At 43.4% G+C, this 19,756-nt stretch overlaps 1 protein-coding gene across 1 annotated transcript in view; it reads left to right on the top strand.

Moving 5' to 3' along the window:
• The window catches only part of syn3 (synapsin III), a 154,425-nt gene that overhangs the window by 52,412 nt on the left and 82,257 nt on the right, over nucleotides 1-19,756 (top strand). The window contains exons 4-6 of the mRNA XM_066667437.1: nucleotides 5,859-5,950; nucleotides 16,476-16,632; nucleotides 19,339-19,428. Coding sequence (XP_066523534.1) covers nucleotides 5,859-5,950; nucleotides 16,476-16,632; nucleotides 19,339-19,428 — 339 coding nt within the window. The remainder of the gene's footprint in view (nucleotides 1-5,858; nucleotides 5,951-16,475; nucleotides 16,633-19,338; nucleotides 19,429-19,756) is intronic.

Raw genomic sequence — 19,756 nt, 5'->3', positions numbered from 1 at the left:
CCAATTCACTTACCAACGTATGTTTTTGGACTGTGGGAGGAAACCGGAACACCCGGAGGAAACCCACGCAGACACAGAGAGAACACACCACACTCCTTACAGACAGTCACCCGGAGGAAACCCACGCAGACACAGGGAGAACACACCACACTCCTCACAGACAGTCACCCGGAGGAAACCCACACAGACACAGGGAGAAAACACCACACTCCTCACTGGCAGTCACCCGGAGGAAACCCACGCAGACACAGGGAGAACACACCAAAACTCCTCACAGACAGTCACCTGGAGGAAACCCACGCAGACACAGGGAGAACACACCACACTCCTCACAGACAGTCATCCGGAGGAAACCCACGCAGACACAGGGAGAACACACCACACTCCTCACAGACAGTCACCCGGAGGAAACCCACGCAGACACAGGGAGAACACACCAAACTCCTCACAGACAGTCACCCGGAGGAAACCCACGCAGACACAGGGAGAACACACCACACTCCTCACAGACAGTCACCCGGAGGAAACCCACGCAGACACAGGGAGAACACACCAAACTCCTCACAGACAGTCACCCGGAGGAAACCCACGCAGACACAGGGAGAACACACCAAACTCCTCACAGACAGTCCTGAATCGAACCCACAACCTCCGGGCCCCTGGAGCTGTGTGACTGCGACACTACCTGCTGCGCCACCGTGCTGCCTCTCCAACACAAACCCGCCGCTTGTTTTTATTTGACTCACAGCAGCAGCTCGTAACATTACACTGTGGTGTTTTGAAGAGATTCAAACACTCCTCGGGTTGGTGACTGTGCAAGTGAAAAAACGGCGAGTCAAGCCGAGATGAGCAAAAGGCATGCAGTGGAAAAGCACCACTTCATATTTATTCAACGAACCTCTAGACAGTGAAAACGTACCAACAAAGACACAGCAGTGGTTTTAAGTGTGAGATGCATAACTGTAGTAAACAGTCGATAAATAAAGTAAATACATAGAACAGGGATGTATGTAGACCTGTCAATAATTATATTATCCATTTATCAGTATATAGACCGTTCTTCAAAAATGTTGCTGACCTCAATATCCCCCTTTGTGTTTACTTTGATTGTTTATTTATTTAAGATATTTAAACATTTGTTAAATTCCAATTCCACTGTCTGAATATTAAGATTTTGCTAAAAGTATATCGCACTTTAAAGGTGTGTAGCTGCATTGTTATGCTCTAATACTTTCATTATATCAGTAGAAGGAAATGGTTAAAATGACAATAATATCATTCATCGCAATTGTTTCTGAGACAATATATCAGCCACAAATAATGGCTATTGTGACGGGCCTAGGTCTCCATGATCACTATATATCCACTGTATGTTCATGCTCCATTGTGGATAGGAATATTCAGTGGTGCACAGACAGCTTGTATAAACTCCATACATGGGACACTGGAGCAGCTGCACATGAGTCTGAGGTCACCATGGGTTATAAAGGGCCTCAGATTTAGGCTGTGGAGCAGTGGAAGTGTGTTTTCTGGAATGTGCAAGCTCCAGCCAATCTTTTAGGATGAGTTTGAGTGGCATTTATGATCCAGAACTAATAACGTAACGTCACTGCCTGATCCCACTTATGTTCCCATGGCTAAAATGCATTCATTGCAATCATGCAGTGCCAGCACTCTCAGAACTGTTCTAAAACCTAGTGTAAAGTGTTCCCAGAAGAGCAGAAGCTGTTCCTGTGTTGTCTCACCGTGTATACCTTTGATTTCATTAGATTCGATTTAGGATTTATAGTGTGAGTCTAAAGTATTAACATTTGTTTTTGCAAAAATCGCCAGAGGACGACTGATGATGCTCCTCCACAGCGTTATGTTCGCTCTCTCCGTTTACTCAGCCTCATATTGTTTCAGTCAGCTCAGAGGGCTGCCTCTAGATGACATCAATACAGATAGCAGTGCTGGTTGAAGTGCGAGGGCATTTGTCCCATGGACTCCTTCCTGTTTTCCCTTCCCAGTGCAGGAACGGGTCCAAGAGTGGCCTGAATGTGAATGTGTTCCCCTGACTGTAACTATGGCAGCCTGAATCTGCTCCTGCTCTCCTGCCCCATGCTGATGCAGTGCTCATCCCTCCACCAATAGGGCTGACTGATGTGACTCATTCTGGGCCGGCCGGCCAACGGGGCTGACTGATGGCTCCCTTTCTTAGCATGCCAGCCAATGGCTGCTGATTCCAGGCTCCAGAGTTTCTCGCTTAAAAAGGCCCACTCTCTGATTATATCTAGTCACAGAAAATGTCAGCGTAGGCTCCCACTGAGGGATTGTGCCTGTGTGTTGGCTGGGATTTTGTGTGTGTGTGTGTGTGTGTGTGTGTGTGTGTGTTTTGCTTGTATGAGTGGGTTGTGTGCATCTTTAAGATGCTCTCTTGGCAGAGGGCATGAAGAGGAGTGCACAGATGTTGCTTTCAGGCTTGTGTATTTGTGGAGAGGAGCTGAAACAGAACAGGGCCGAGTACATGTCCTTGAGGCACACCAAACAGCACAATCATCTTTAAATTACATCAGAGCCAGAAATATGCAATATACTTATATTTAGAGAGATGGAAAATGATCAAATGCTTTAAAGTTAGAATTTCTGCCACACAGCTCCAGTATCTTGGGGTTGTAGATTCAATCCTCGCCTCAGGTCACTGTCTACGATGAGTTTGGCGTGTTCTCTCCATGTCTGTGTGGATTTCCTCCGGGTGTTCTGGTTTCTTCCCACTGTTCAAAAATACATGTGGGCAGTCATATTGGTGTGAGTGTAAACGACTGGCCCTGTGATGGACTGGCACCTTGTCCTGGGTGTATTCCTTGCAACCAGTGATTACAGGCTTGACCCACCATTGTTCATTGGTAGAATGATAGGACCCTGTCTCTTCTGCATGCAGGGCACATCTTTCTGAACTCCTGTGAACATGAACATGTGGTCAACACAGGCTTCCAGCAGCAGCTGGCATTCAAACAGCAGTTCTATGGCTCACAGCTCTGTGACTGTTTTTGTCTTACAACAATATTTACTGTGCTTTAGTGGACTAGCATTGGAGAGTTTAATCTGTTTGGATTTTACCCTCCTTAGTGCAGTGTGGGAGGGAACATGACTGAGTCCATGCCCAGAAAAAGCCCAGAGAGAGTCTCCGTCCAGTTCCCTTTCCTTGCTGTATGTTATAATGGAGTTATGAGCAGTGGTGAGTCATTCAGGTTTAGAAATAAAAGAAATCCTCCTTAGATTGTACTCCAACCATCTGGATCCCTGTAATGCTGGTTTGCGTTAAGTGAAGAATCCAAGCGTTTGGAATGAAATCCTGGGGAGGGGAGTTTTACTTTTAGGACATGACCAAGTTCTGGCTTTTCTGATCCCGATGAAGGCTTTATATTTGTTCCCAGTATTCAGTTTTATTTTGTGGAAGAGCAAGAAGAGTTTAGCTGTCTGCTGAGATACAGATACTGTATGTCAATAACACCCAATTTAAAAAAAAAAATAATAATAAAACGAATTAGGGCATTTCTTTGCATATAAAGCCTTGGGCGTTTAGCTAGGGTGACCAGATCTGAGATGGTGAAAAAGAGGACACGCCTCGGGGGTGGGGTGTGCTTTTAGGTCCTTTATGCCTTTATTTGCTACACATCGGAAAACATGGGAATTTTTTTTCTAATTCATCCGAGAACTTACATTTACGTTTCGGCATAGCTGCTCGAGATGAGGGTGGGTACATGAGCTTTGCCTGACGTAAACAAGGACTACTGACGTGCAGACTGACCAATTAAATGTTTACAGAGAAGGTTATCGACCAATAACCGTAGCTCTACAGTCAGACCGTCCAATCAGAAGATTTTAGGCTACTTAACCACGCCCCCTTCTCACTCAAGCGAACGAATCGGAGTAGGGGGAGGGCGGGACTAGTTTGTGAACGAAACGCTTCTCGAAGTTCTATGTAAGCTCTAGAAAAACAAAATCCCGGATGTTTGTGAAATTCCACCCGGACATTTTTTTTAAAGCTTAAAAAATGGACATATCCGGGTAAAAGAGGACCGTACCCAAACCTCAAGCATTGGGCGGTGGAGCAGTGCACCTCCGTTCTCTTGAGTAATAGAGCTCTGTCCATTAAGTGTCATTCATGATCTAGAACATGGTCAGGCTTAATACTTTCAAATACTCACCACACTGTTCGAGATATCTACTGTGAAAGAAGAATATAAGCTCTGGCTGCAGCAAAGAGTGGCAAATTTCCAATGAATGTGATGCATTTCATAAAACTATGTTGGATGAACAGGTGTGCACATGTTTTTGACTGATATTGCAAATGCAAGAAATGAAGTAACTGAAACAGAGGGGCTGTGCTTGGACTGATGCTGTATCAACTAAACAGAGTCAGTCAGGGGTTCTTTCCAGTTTCACAGTTCCCCGAGGTCTGGGGGCTGGAACTATGTAGCGTAAGGAGACTGGGGGTTGCCGATTTTGAGAGTTCACTTTGTTTCAGAATTGTAGTGATAATACTATAACTGGGAGTTGAGCTGACGTTGACATGTTCTCAAGGTGTGATTGTTCTGATACAAAAATAACATTTTCTCTTGTATTTGTATAATATCATTTCATTTCAAGGTCTTTTTGAGTGCGAGCTGTGTCTCGGGCAGACCTCCTCCTCCCTCCCACTGTGTGTAATTCTGTGAGTTTGATTAAGTCGTCAGCGTTGCCTGGCTACAGTTGGTCACAAGCCTTCAGCCGGCCGGGAGGCAGTGGACACAGCTAACTCGATTTGTCCGGCTCCTGCACATTCAGATGTTCTGAAACAAGTCTGACGGAGTGATATTTGGAGTTTGCACAGCCCTTTTTTTTAATCTCTTAGATGAGGTATAGCACCTTAGTAGCAAAACAACAAAAATCTCCATTTTTACCTTTGTCTATGGATAGTAACATCATTACTAGCAAAACACAGTGTCCACTCACTGTCCACACCATTAGACACACCTACCTCGTAGGTCCTCTTGCAGATGTAGAGTCAGAGACAGTAGCACATACAGGGGTTGGACAATGAAAGTGAAACACCTGGTTTTAGACCACGATAATTTATTAGTGTGGTGTAGGACCTCCTTTTGCGGCCGATACAGCGTCAGTTCGTCTTGGGAATGACATACACAAGTCCTGCACAGTGGTCAGAGGGATTTGAAGCCATTCTTCTTGCAGGATAGTGGCCAGGTCTCTACGTGATGCTGGTGGAGGAAAACGTTTCCTGACTCGCTCCTCCAAAACACCCCAAAGTGTCTCAATAATATTTAGATCTGGTGACTGTGCAGGCCATGGGAGATGTTCAACTTCACTTTCATGTTCATCAAACCAGTCTTTCACCAGTCTTGCTGTGTGTATTGGTGCATTGTCGTCCTGATACACGGCACCGCCTTCAGGACACAATGTTTGAACCATTGGATGCACATGGTCTTACTGGTGCAGTGTGCAGTTAATGAAGATTGGCCACCAGGCTGCTCCAATTTAGCCATGAAACCTCCCACACTACAATGACAGGTGTTTCAGTTTCATTGTCTACCCCCTGTACATTTCTGCAAGGTGTGTCAGTCGTCCTCTGATCCTTTATTAGTTGGTGCTTGTCACAGGACGCTGTTGGCTGGATATTTTTGGTTGGTGGATTGTTCTCAGTGCAGCACTGACAATGGTACTGAGGTATGTTGCTGGTAGTTTCATTACCAAAGATGTGTTTCTTTACTTCAGCCATCGCCGTGAATGTTTGCTGAACTCTTTAAAACCTGTTTTCTGAAATGAGCATCCAGTGAAATACCAACTGACGCCATTCTTGTTTTTCATGTTTTTACTAGGCCGAGTTCTCAGAGATCAACCTGGTGGCCAATGTCAGCACCGGATGCACCGTAGACATCCAGGTCACACGAGGTGGCACCAAAGTCGTCAGGTAAGATACAGAAAACGGTTGTGTTTGGAGGATGCTGTGAGGACTGTGTGATGGTGGTGGAGGGCCTGATATTGGCTCAGTTAAAAAATAAGTAAGAAACTGCATTTATTGAACAACACCATTGTGTTATAACACCTTTAGAGGGCAGCAGTGAGTAATGTTTGTTTAGTTGAGCTGCAGCTCTCTGTTGTCAGTTGGTAGCTACTCAGTATCAACAGGTAGAAATCCAGCTTCAGGCAAACACTTTTATTAATTTAGCAGTTGCATATAATGTGCATTCAGTTTAACTGCCAAAGAGTCTAGTGTTGTTTAGTAGGACTCCTTTAAGACATGTCTTCTCACAGAAGTACAGAAGTACCAGCAGTGCAGGGAAAAAAATATTGTCACTATTGGACCAAAACCAATGTTTGTTTTTATTTCTTTACACTGTCCATTACACTGTAAACATTTCATGCATTGACGGATGGAAATTACATTAATGTACATTAACTTCTATTTAAAACTGTGGAGGTTTTTCCTTTCTTTTGAAATTTCCTTTCATTTCGGAGATTGGAGGTCCTGTCCAACACTGATTATATATAAACGTATTTCGCCTTGTGTTCTGCACCATGAGAAAGTTAACATTGGATACTTGCGTCATCCCTGCCATCTGTATTTTGTAGTTCAGCTCATAATGGGATAATTTAATAAGCTAATATGGTGCTTACTGCAGTGGCTCTGTCCTTGCTGTGCGTGCTGCCCTGTGACGGATTACTCATCTTTAAACGGCTGTGATGCATCCTTGTAGCACTCACTGAGTTTTCTGAAACACTAAAAGAAGCTATGAGGAGTGTAATCGTGCATAGAGCTTTGAAAGCAAGCAGCAACTGGAAATAAACTGGTTTTTTATGCAGCAAAATTTTAGCCGTTTTCTCTCAAACAAACTTTGACAACGGCAGTCCTCACAGCCAGGGCCAGCTCTAGACAATGTAAGGCATTGTGCAAGGTTTTGCTTTGCTTCACCCTCCTTCCTGGGTGAACTAATTTTAGTATGTTTTTAACTGAATGTTGTGAAAATACACATACGCTTACACTAGCAATGGCATGCCCTCAATAAATATACAATTTGTCTTGCTGTTAAATGCTAAGTGCCTCATTGGCCTGGTCTGTGACTAACTTACACGTGTTGAGCAGCTGGGGTATTCTCCACAAGGGGGCACTAATAGCACTCCAGACGTTTTGTATGGGTCTAAAGTCTACTTCCGAATCTTTCTTCTGGATACTGCTATGAGCTGCAGATTGTTGTACAATTTGTTCTATAATCATTTCCTGGGACTCAAATGTACAGTTTATTGCAGTGGTTTCCAGACCACTTCTCATCAGCCTCATCAGTGAAGAACCCATTGTACCAACTGTCTATTTTCAGTAGGATCCGTGTATTTTGGGCTGAAGACAACTGCTTTTATTTAACTCCGAATAGACTGGAAAAATATCTAAATCTGAAGGGTCTCATGGAAAGTTTTCAACAAGAAAGTGATAAAAATATCTCTTTGCATTAGCTACAGACATTAGACAATTAAGTTTGTTATTTGCACTTTTCTCATGCCCCCCGCATCAAGGGCCCCTTAAATCATGTTTATTCAAGCAAACGTATAATGGGCAGCTGAGTACACACTTGAACCCTCTCTGAAGTCATGAAACCAATGTATCTCAGGATTTTCCTTCTAATATTAGCCGCTCAGCTTTTTTGATATACACATTCCTTTTGTTTTAACACATAATGTATTCATATTTAAGATTAAATAGACAAGATACAGGTGCGTGAGCCTTTTGATTTATTCACTTACACTGCATAAGAATACAAGGTCAAACTAACCAGAGACAAAGCTACCAAAATAAAAGATGAGGCAAAATCTATAAAGCAAACAGCAAAGAGCCTCAGTGACTTGGACCCACAAAAACCAAACAAGAAGATAAGGAGCATCTAGAAACAATCTGTAATAATAACAACCACTCCCAGGTGTAGGACATGACTAGGCCTGGACAAGGGAGGAGCAAAGGGGAAAGCGATAAACAAAACCACGTGGACAAGAAAAGAACAGGGCAAGATTTGGCGGGATGTTACAGTAGCCATGTCACCAATCTGTCAGCTACGCTATATAACCCAGATAGAAATTAATATTTGGCCCAAATGTGGTCTATCTGCAGTTAGCCTCAATGTGAGTCTGGCTGTGTCAACTCCACCGAATATACAGGGCCAGATGCCAGGTTGTGAAACAAATCCAGCCCACACAACACGTAGCATGACCAAGTCAGTCCTGGCTCATGATCGTTGGCCCATGTCCAGCCCACGTAACACTTGCCAGTGCCATAACTGAGCCGTAAGTGCAAAAAAAAAAGGTGAGATTTAGCCCCGATATGTCTGCTATCGAGGTAGGAATTTTGGGTTAAAACTCAATTTTTCATATGATTTTTGAAAATCCATGCTATAGCAGTTAGTGATCATTGAGATGGCTTCATTGGTCAACATAAGTCAGGTGTGATACATTAGACGTAGATCAAAATGAGTCAGAATTGACCTCCCTATTACACTGGCACTGGTGGTGCACAATATGATATTTAAAGGGATATTCATTCATTCATTATCTGTAACAATTATCCAGTTCAGGGTCGCGGTGGGTCCAGAGCCTACCTGGAATCATTGGGCGCAAGGCAGGAATACACCCTGGAGGGGGCGCCTGTCCTTCACAGGGCAACACACACACTCACACCTACAGACACTTTTGAGTCGCCAATCCACCTACCAACGTGTGTTTTTGGACCGTGGGAGGAAACCCGAGCTCCCAGAGGAAACCCACGCGGACACAGAGCGAACACACCACACTCCTCACAGACAGTCACCCGGAGCTGGAATCGAACCCACAACCTCCAGGTCCCTGGAGCTGTTGGTTTGTTCTCTCTGTGTCCGCGTGGGTTTCCTCCGGGTGCTCCGGCTTCCTCCCACAGTCCAAAAACACACGTTGGTAGGTGGATTGGCGACTCAAAAGTGAGTGAATGTGTGTGTGTGTGTCTGTGTTGCCCTGTGAAGGACTGGCGCCCCCTCCAGGGTGTGTTCCTGCCTTGCGCCCAATGATTCCAGGTAGGCTCTGGACCCACCGCGACCCTGAACTGGATAAGGGTTACAGATAATGGATGGATGAATGAATGAATGTTTCATTAAGACCCCAGGGAACTGTGTTTACATGTGGGAATGTTTGTATTTGGTGGTACTGATATGTAACATGTATCAAGTTTGCCTTTGGAGTGTTTTAGAATATGTTCCAGTGCTCAGGAAGCTTTGATGATTTATTTTCACTTGTCGTCGGTGACCCAGAGCACTCTTCGGGTCGTATCGGAGTTGTGACCTGTGAGACTACACAGTAGGATATTTTTATTACGCGCCTGTAGTGTCGACCTATTAAAATTCATACAGTCCCACCGAGGAACCGATATCTGCATATGCTTCTGATTACGAGGCTTGAAATTTGGAAGAGCACATAAAGGTTTGAGGGTATTGATGTATTTGTTTGAAGTAGATTTATGCAGATTTATTGAGCGCTGATGTAGGAGAGGAGAATGAGGATGGTTTTGACTTTGGGGTGGAATTATGCTTTAATGGGGTCACAGCACATTAAGCCAACATGTCAGTAGTTTTGCCAAGCTTTCAGCTCGGCCTGTTTTTATTCGCCTGCAGTCAGCCAGAGCACAGCACTGCTTTCAGGGGCCTGTGCCAGTGCAGTGGGAATGCCACATCTAAACCACGCAATTGACCCCATTTCAGTGTTGTTTCTATTTCCACCCTCTCTCTGCCCTCTCTCTCTTTCGCTCCAGAGCCAGTGAAACCAAATCACAGCCTCAGACACTGTTTTTATCATTACAGCAAATGGGCTTAATCAGCCATAGTCAGGAAGAAGGCAACTGAATGCAACTTTCGCCCAATCATGCTCCGACTCTATTTAAAGGCAGTAAATCCTGCTGGTGATCACCGTAATGAGAAACAGAGAGGACTGTCTGCTATCTGGCCGTATTAACCCTTTACAGTGTGGCCAATAAAGAGCAAAGCTACAGAAATGACTTTCTTTTTCACAAGCTCGTGCTTTTTTATTTTATTCCCACTATCTACCACAGTCAGCTTTCAGAGGTCACCGAGTTCATTCACAGGGGACAACCTTGGCTTAATGGTTAGAGACCTGGGCTTTGGACGGGAAGGTCCCCAGCTTGGTCCCCACGACCGACAGGAAAATTGGGGGCAGGGGAACAGCACTGTGCAGCTTAGGCGCCCTTGAGCAAGGCACCTAACCCCCAGCTGTTCCCTGGGTGCTGGGGATGACTGCTTAGCAGTCCACGTGTGTGTGCATGTGTTTGTTCACTGTCAGGGAGTTAACTGTGGAGGGCACATTTTGTTTTATGCCGCACAGTGACACTAAAGGCCTGTTTATTCGATTTCTCCAAGTGGTTGGAAGTGAAATGGTCAACTATGGAGAGAACGAGTGCCCCCGTTGTTTTTAGAGTGATGGCGATAGGAACCAGGGCTCACAACGTTCCACACACCACCATGAATGACTTGTCTTTCATCTCAACAACTCTTCTTTAAAGTGGACGTTGCCCACTCCCCCGAGTTCCACTCCCTGGTCACGAAAGGCCCTGTACATCATTGTGAGTGTGGATTACGGCTTTGAGGAGAAGCCGTTCATGTTCTAAACGGATCTTTGTTTTAGGTCTGTGTTTGTAGGAAGCAGGTGAATGTTCTTGTTGCTTCCATATGACAGACTTAGACTTGGCCAGGTGCTAACAGGCACTTCAGGTAGATTTGATGTCAGCTTCTCTATTTGAAGCAGCAGACAGGAGTCAGAGGAGCTGTCGCAGATCACATCAGCCCCTCTCTCCCTCCACATTCCTCCCTCAGAGGCTCTAGATGAGGGAAGCAGATTGCAGTGGCAGAGCCCCTTATTTTTTGTAAGTTACCTCACCTCAGGCAGACACAACTGGATCCAGGTCATTAGTGCCCAGTTTGAATTGAGCTTGCACTGCTACAACAATGTAACATGCTATGATCATTTAGTGTGTTGTCATTGACCCACAGCACTGATATATACATTTGGAGTAGGGTTTTTTATATTCTGGATATTCTATGAAAAATAAAATAATTATATTTACTACAGGGGCGGCACACAGCTCCAGGGTCCTGGAGGTTGTGGTTTTGATTCCCGCTCCGGGTGACTGTCTGTGAAGAGTTTGGTGTGTTCTCCCTGTGTCTGCGTGGGTTTCCTCCAGGTGACTGTCTGTGAGGAGTGTGGTGTGTTCTCCCCGTGTCTGCGTGTGTTTCCTCCGGGTGACTGTCTGTGAGGAGTGTGGTGTGTTCTCCCTGTGTCTGCGTGGGTTTCCTCCGGGTGACTGTCTGTGAGGAGTGTGGTGTGTTCTCCCTGTGTCTGCGTGGGTTTCCTCCGGGTGACTGTCTGTGAGGAGTGTGGTGTGTTCTCCCTGTGTCTGCGTGGGTTTCCTCCGGGTGCTCCGGTTTCCTCCCACAGTCCAAAAACACACGTTGGTAGGTGGATTGGTGACTCAAAAGGGTCCGTAGATGTAAGTGTGTGTGTTGCCCTGTGAAGGACTGGCACCCCCTCCAGGGTGTATTCCTGCCTTGCGCCCGATGATTCCAGGTAGGCTCTGGACCCACCGTGACCCTGAATTGGATAAGCGGTTATAGATAATGGATGGATGGATGGATGGATTATTTACTACAGAGCCTCCAGTGATAGAACTAATACAGTCACATAAACAATAAATGCTGCGCCCCACGCACCAAAATAACTAGTGCAGGACCACATGTCTGGGCCAATATGATCGCTTCCGTAAGAGTCTAAAATAAGGTATTTTGAATTGGTTTAATTAACCCTTTCTGCCCGAGCAGCCGAAATGAAGCTGGACACCAACTCAGAATTCCGTCCCTTCATCAGAGTGAAGGAATGTGAGAGAATCGTGACCGTTTTGAGGCTTGGGGTTTGTTTAGGAAATACATTGTTTTAAATATTGAAACTCCGATTGAAATACGTTTCTGTGAATGCTCTGAAACGCTGGGCTGTAGACCTCTGTGACTCTTCCACTCAGATGACCAGCCCCATGCCTATTGCAGGACCCTTCTCAAAATAACCTGTGTTCACCACTGGGCCTCCTCATCATGAGACACACAACCATCATACACCCTCCCTGTTTATTTTTACTTCATATTACAGCTCCATGACAGAAATAAAAGCACATTCCCCAGGAAACAGCTTGAGTAGAAGCATGAAATCTGCAGCTTAAACTATTCAGGTGCTGAGTACTATCTACAACTGCACTGAAAAGCACAACATCTTTCAGCACAGAACCTGATGAGTGTAGGCTGTGTGTTTTTTTATTATTTTTGGATCATTTTGGTCAACAATTAAACACGTTTTCCAAAGACGCGAGTGTGTTAGTGAGTGTGTGATGGCCTGTGAGAGACTGCCGTCCTGTTCAGGGTGAGTTCCTGCTATTGACCCAATGATTCTGGGTAGGATCCAGAATTCCGATTAGGATTCTGATTTGACCTTTATCATATCAACCTTACGGCAATGCTATCTATTCAAACCAAGTAATGAGAGTCTTTACCTTTATTATATTTGACTTTTAACAAAGTTCAGTGTTAAAAGTTGAATGCATTTTAAAGTAATCAGTGCTGATGAGGTCTGGGCTGTTGGGCAGAGGGTCCACTCTTCTGAGGACACTGCACCTCCCTTTGTTTGATTTTCAAATTTTCTTTATGTTTATCTGCTACCTTTACTTAGTAACAGCTTGTTTACAGCTGGACACACTCCTCTCAGACCTGTTACAGTGAGTGGATGGATAGAAAGAAATGTGTATTTTATGAGCTCTGAAGCAAGAATGGAGCTTGAAAGTTAAAGGCTAAGCACCACTTAATGGACCTCCATGAATATTTCACATTATTTTAGTTACTGACAGATATAAGTATGAATTAAAATGAAAATAGCAGCTTAATTTGCTTTAAAACTGACAATTTTATTAAATTGACGGAAAAACCCGAGCTCGCTACGGAAATTCTCGAACGCCACCGTGACGTCACTGGTGGACAACAGCTGAACAACGCCGCGGTAAAACACCGTTATGACTGACTGTTATGACAGTATCTAGCTAAATAACCAACATTATTCATGACAATAGCCTAGCAATAAGCTAAACTCAAATTTAGAGGTACCGTTATTCTTGTAAATGTGATCGAAGTCGAACTCGAATCCATCCGACACTATAAACCTCCGTAATGCAGCTACGTAGCCGAGTATAATCTGAGCACCGAGTTTAGCGAGTCAAGCTAACGTTAACTAACACCAACTAAAACAGGCGAAGTGAGTGTCCTAACCCTGTTTACCTCCATGTTACAGAGGCTCTTGAACACCTTTCGTTGGTGTCCTTACATGCCCATATTGTTGGAAAAGCGCCAGTGAAATGAGCTACAGATAACGGAGTGAGCGGATGGTCCTTTCCAAAGTGCCCGTTTAAAGTTGACAAATTTAGTCCATTTTCTGGATATTTTGGGATCTTTGGGCCATTTGTTCACAGATGTCCCACTGTACATTGAATGATTGCAGCCAAAAACAACACACCTTTTCGTCATTTTGCATTAAGTTAAGTGCAGCTTCTAGAGTTGTTGTCCACCATCTACGTCACAGGCAAGACGCCTATTAGAGTTTCCGAACACCGTTGGGGGGGGGGGGACCAACGGTCTTTTAAACCTTATTCCTTCAATTAGTAAGAAATAACATGTTTTCTGACTATCAATAAACACAAGTTAGGAACTCAGATTCCACTGTATTTATTTGTTTGACACTTTCATATCGCTGGTACTTAGCCTTTAATTCATTCATTGTCTGTAACCACTTCTACAGCTCAGGGTCACGGTGGGTCCGGAGCCTACTCAGCTTAGGACCCTGGGGCTGTGTGACAGCGACACTACCTGTTGCACTACCGTGCCATGTATTAAGGGCCGTTTTTCTAAGGAAGACAGAATTAATAATTTATTTGTTTATTCATTTAAAAATGTATTGTTTTTTTCACTTTTATTCCTTTAACTTTACTCTTAGTTTATATCTAAATCGTCTTCAGAAAATTTCAGAAAAATAAAAATCTTGTACTTTACCATTTTAAATGGATATTAAGGGTCTTTGCATTTTTCACAGTACTGTATGTTCATTTTTTAATTTTAATTGGTAAAAACAAACAAACAAAAGGAATCAAACAAACTTTTCCTATACCCCTGCACAAGCCTAAACCAGTCTAATCACAGACATAACCACGAGTCCCTTGAGTGCTCAGAATCTGAATCTAATAGTGGTGCAATAGTGGTTTATGAACTGACATCCTACGCTTAATTTTAAAAGTGTGTAGCGCTGTGAGATGAAAAATTCAGGGTCAGAGTAAAGTGCAGTTGAATGTAATGGGGTAAGTAAGTCATCCTGCATTTGAGACAGATCCCTGGACTACACTGACATTACACACTGATCTGAGAACATTGCATGGTTGACTACTTTGGACCAGGACAAACAGATCCAAACACACTCCAATCACAATCGTAGTTACACTTTCACTCAAATGCATTTAGGATTGACTTTACGATGTGGGACACACTTTAAATCAAAGTGTAAGCAAAGCCTTTGTGAGCTCCAGACGTTAGATGGATGATAAAAAGAAGTATGGCAAGTCTGTTGAAAGATGTGTCCATAAATGAGGAGCTTTGTTTATGAAATTTCAGACTTTCTGAGTGGTTTGATCAGAATCCTGATCCCGGCTGAATATACATCTGAGCTAATGCTGAGGAAAATCCAGACAAAACAAGAAAATCTGAAATGGTCTCGATTGTAGAAACCAGACACAACGTGCAGTGTGTGTGTGTGTGTGTGGTTGGGGGTTGGGTTTGTAATCGCCTCCTTGCAATGAGGGTCTGCTTTTTTTTTGCCAAAGTTTATCTTAATCAAACCCAGATGTAATACAACACACCCGAATCCCAGTGGACCGGCCTGGCCCTGATCCCAGAACAATTTGTAACGAGGATTAGTGTGCGTTAATTAGATAGATCGCCTGGAAAGATTAGCCCTCTGAAATACCCATCAGCTCCCTCCCTTCCTCATCGCCTTCTGAATAATAGAGTCTTTCTCTGTAAACATTCAGCCAAAACGGAATGTGTAAGAACCATGACAGATACAATCTGGACAGGTCAGTTTGAAATATTAAAGCCTCTTGGGTGCAGCCCCATGTCGTTAATTATGATTGAGATGCCTGTTCCCTAATGCCATTTGCAGCCAGATTACATATAATTAAGTTAACATATGAGAATTATTGTGTGTAATGGTACTTTTTGTCATTTTACGTGAACTTGAATAATATTAAAAATGACATATTGTTAAAAAAAAAAAAGCTCTAAAATGTAATAAATACTCTACGTTCCGAATCATCATCGTCTTCTTTAAATCGTTTAAACCAAACCTCACACATACCTTTGGATACAGTTTCAACCCCGAGAACTCAACAAATGGGTGCAAAGGTTTTGCAGCACTTTTTTCTTAATAACGAATAATAAAAATATGTGATGAATAACTTTTTCACTTTTTTTTATTATTTTTTTAATTAAAGGAAATTGCCGGTGGCACAGTGGTGCAGCAGGTAGTGTCGCAGTCACACAGCTCCAGGGACCTGGAGGTTGTGGGTTTGAGTCCCGCTCCGGGTGACTGTCTGTGAGGAGTTGGTTTGTTCTCCCTGTGTCTGCGTGGGTTTCCTCCGGGTGACTGTCTGTGAGGAGTGTGGTGTGTTCTCCCTGTGTCTGTGTGGGTTTCCTCCAGGTGACTGTCTGTGAGGAGTTGGTGTGTTCTCCCCGTGTCCGCATGGGTTTCCTCCGGATGCTCCGGTTTCCTCCCACAGTCCAAAAACACACGTTGGTAGGTGGATTGGCGACTCAAAAGTGTCCGTAGGTGTGAGTGAATGTGTGTGTGTGTTGCCCTGTGAAGGACTGGCGCCCCCTCCAGGGTGTATTCCCGCCTTGCGCCCAATGATTCCAGGTAGGCTCTGGACCCACCGTGACCCTGAACTGGATAAACGCTTACAGACAATGAATGAATGAATGAAGCTGCAGTTTTTAATACTATGTAACATTTACCATAAAATGACAAATGAAGGGAGAACCTTTGAATCTTTAGTCAAAATTACAACGCGTTTACAAAAAAGCGTTTTTAAATCTTATTTATATATTTAATACATAGAACAAAACTCCAATGAGCATAGTTCCCCTGCTTTCCACTCTAGCTGACACTTGGCATTGAGCATGGTAAACTTAGACTTAGTTGTTCCAGAGCATCCCACTCTATTTTGTAGACAGATGTAGTCCATGTTTTGGATTCGTTCTCTTCCTCAGATGTGGTGGTGATTTGGTCAGTTCCAGCATTCAGTCCAAAACCTGTTGTTGTTATGTTTCCTGTTTTCACAGGTCCTTTAAACCCGACTTTGTTCTGATTCGCCAGCATGCATTTAGCATGACCCTAGGAGAAGACTTCAGGAGCCATGTGATTGGTATGCAGTATGGGGGCGTGGCCAGCATCAACTCCCTGCACTCCATCTACAATTTCTGCAGCAAACCCTGGGTGGTGGGTGAATCTTATGTTACTGCCTTTTGGTAAAGAATATTGTTAATATTCTCCCTCACCATTCCTTCGGAAGATGAATAAATTTGATTGCGTTTAGAAAGCCCAAAAGTAGTGCAAATTAGAGCAGCACAGTATTGACAAAATAGAATTACTCTGATTACACAGCAATTGCGAAATGCCTTGCTGTTTATTAAAAGCAAATGGTTGAGTCTATAATGTTCCATGGTTAAACATTAGCCTGTGTTATGTGAACTCAAATATCAATACTGGGAGTTTGACTGGTCATGACACACACAGCCCACAGTAAGTAAGTAAATAAATAAGACTTTTCTGAAGCCATCAGTGATCTCACTATTTTAAAAGACATTACAACAAAGCCCTAAAGCCTAACAGAATAATTAGGCACAATTCAGGACACACCCTGTACAGGCGGCGGTCTGTTGCATAGCAATGCATACTCACCCAGTCACATTTGTGGGTAGCTTCACACAGTCAGTAGTTTTTGGACTGTGGGAGGAAACTGGAGCATCTGGAGGAAACCCACACAGACACAGGTATGACAAACCTGCACACCACGAAAGTCACAGACAGAGACCTGAGCGACACTAACTGTTGTTCCACAATGTTGCCGGTGAAATTGTCTATTAAATTGAATGCTATAAAAATTGTTATATAAAAGGAAAAAAAGTATGTATTATTTAAATTATAATCTTTCTGTGACTTGTCCAATGAGGGAGAAGCAGTGAGCTCTGTATTTACTTTAACCCCAAAATTTTATTCGATAGGGAAGCCCTTTATTGATCATCTATTATTCACTCTGACATAGTCCATTCCCAGTAAACATTTAGCCATTGATTCAACGTTGAAATAACGTAATGACTGCCGTCTAATCAACGTTCTCTTAAGGTTGAAAATGAAAGTTGAAAAGACGTCCAAACACAGACATTGAAAAGACGACTATTAGACGTTTTTTGGACGTCCATTGACGTTATTAATTGGTCCCGAAATAAATTACTTGTATAAAACGCATTTTGGACGTCCACTGACGTTATCGATTGGTCACCACTTAACTAACTTATTAAGATGGATTTTGGACGTCCATTGACGTTTAAAATACGTCCTTGACGGACAGACTACTTTTAGACCTATTTTGAATGTCCAGGGACGTTCCTTGTTTACTGGGTTGCAACCCTATGACGTTCTTAAAGTGTGGCAAAGGTGAAATACTAGGACAGGACTTTTGGCTTTTAAATCTGTGTATTTTAAATATAGTAAACTGAACATTTGCATTTGGTTTACACATTATATTAAGGCCGGCAGGTTTCCCACGGCTGGTTTAGGAGATGAGAGCACCTGTTTACAATCCACATAGAGCTGCTGATACTTGGTGGTTAAACAATCTCATCTTCTTTTGTTTTGGTGCAAAGCCACAGACAAAACAGATCTGAGATTTAGACAAAACATGCTGGGCATCGCTGAGGGTTGGTGGAGATGGGAACAGACTCGTTTGTGGGTATGTGAGGGCTTAGGAAATCCTCTTTAAAACCACGCATACACATTCACCAAGGATGAATGACTTGGGAGAAATATCAGATTGTGATTCTGATCAATATTGTGACTGATTTAAAATGCTGTGAATTTCTATAAACAAAAGTCTAGGCCTGTTGTTTTGTCTTCCTTGTAAAAATCTAGCCAACAGCGGCCCGTCCAGTCGGTAAGGAACCGACAATGAGGAAAGTACAAGAGTCTTCAAACAGAAAGTCATTTATATGTATTAATTTGAAAATAAATTGTGACGTTAAAAATAGAGAATGTTAATTTTCATTTGGGGTGGGGGGAGGGGGTCATGGTGGCGCAGCAGGTAGTGTCGCAGTCACACAGCTCCAGGGACCTGGTGGTTGTGGGTTCGATTCCCGCTCTGGGTGACTGTCTGTGAGGAGTGTGGTGTGTTCTTTCTGTGTCTGTGTGGGTTTCCTCCGGGTGCTCCGGTTCCTCCCACAGTCCAAAAACACACGTTGGTAGGTGGATTGGCGACTCAAAAGTGTCTGTAGGTGTGAGTGAATGTGTGTGTGTGTTGCCCTGTGAAGGACTGGCGCCCCCTCCAGGGTGTATTCCCACTTTGCGCCCAATGATTCCAGGTAGGCTCTGGACCCACCGTGACCCTGAACTGGATAAGGGTTACAGATAATGAATGAATGAATTTTCATTTGAACTGGGGTGGCTCCACAAAGCAGGATTGAAGTGTTAGCTAGTTAACCCAGAGTTGAGGACTGTACAATAGGTGTGTCTCCCAGCTCTCTTCATATTGGACACATAACAAAATTGAAAGACTTAAGGCTTATTTACTAAACTGAGAATTGCTTTTGGAACCCACCTCTGAGGTGACCAAAGTTTGATATATAACTGTAAATATAAAACATGCCTTTTGACTTGATCTGCTGTTTGTACAGAACATGGTTAGGTTTGAAATAGTCATTAAAATATATCTTAAATTTACTTGTATTTTATTTTTAAGAGTGGTTATTTCTTTTTCAGCAATGAGCATGTATCATATTAGCGTTGTGTCAGATGACATTATCTGAGATTTGTCCATGTCTTAGCAAAATCTGTCAAATGTGAAATAGAAGAATTATGTGAAAATTATTGCTGTGACAAGAATTTGGAAATGTGTGTTGAATTACCATTTTTGCTTGTGTTTGTGTGCAGTTTTCTCATATGATAAATCTCTACCATGCCTTGGGTCCAGAGAAATTCCCACTGAACGAACAGACCTTTTTCCCCAACCACACACAGATGGTGAGTTCCCGAATCTACTGTTTTTATTATGCTGTCCTCTGCCCATGACCCTGAACACTCAGTGCTCCCAATCACAATCCAATTAATGTTACATGCTGCAGGGTTTCAGCACAGACACGGACTGGTGGGAGCGTTCAGGGCAGATGCCAGAAGGAAATTCCAACCTGTTTTTCAAGAAGTCTGAGTTAGTGGTTGGGTTAAGAGTGCTTAATGTGAAAATATTTTTTTGTGGCTAAACTTACTCACGTGGATTTAACTATAGCACTGGTGATATGAACCAAGTATCACAAAGTCTACAGCACAACCCTAAACCCCCTGTTTTACTGCA

This window comes from Hoplias malabaricus, chromosome 4, assembly GCF_029633855.1.
Source record: "Hoplias malabaricus isolate fHopMal1 chromosome 4, fHopMal1.hap1, whole genome shotgun sequence".
NCBI lineage: Eukaryota > Metazoa > Chordata > Actinopteri > Characiformes > Erythrinidae > Hoplias > Hoplias malabaricus.
This window is presented reverse-complemented; position numbering and strand designations above follow the sequence as displayed.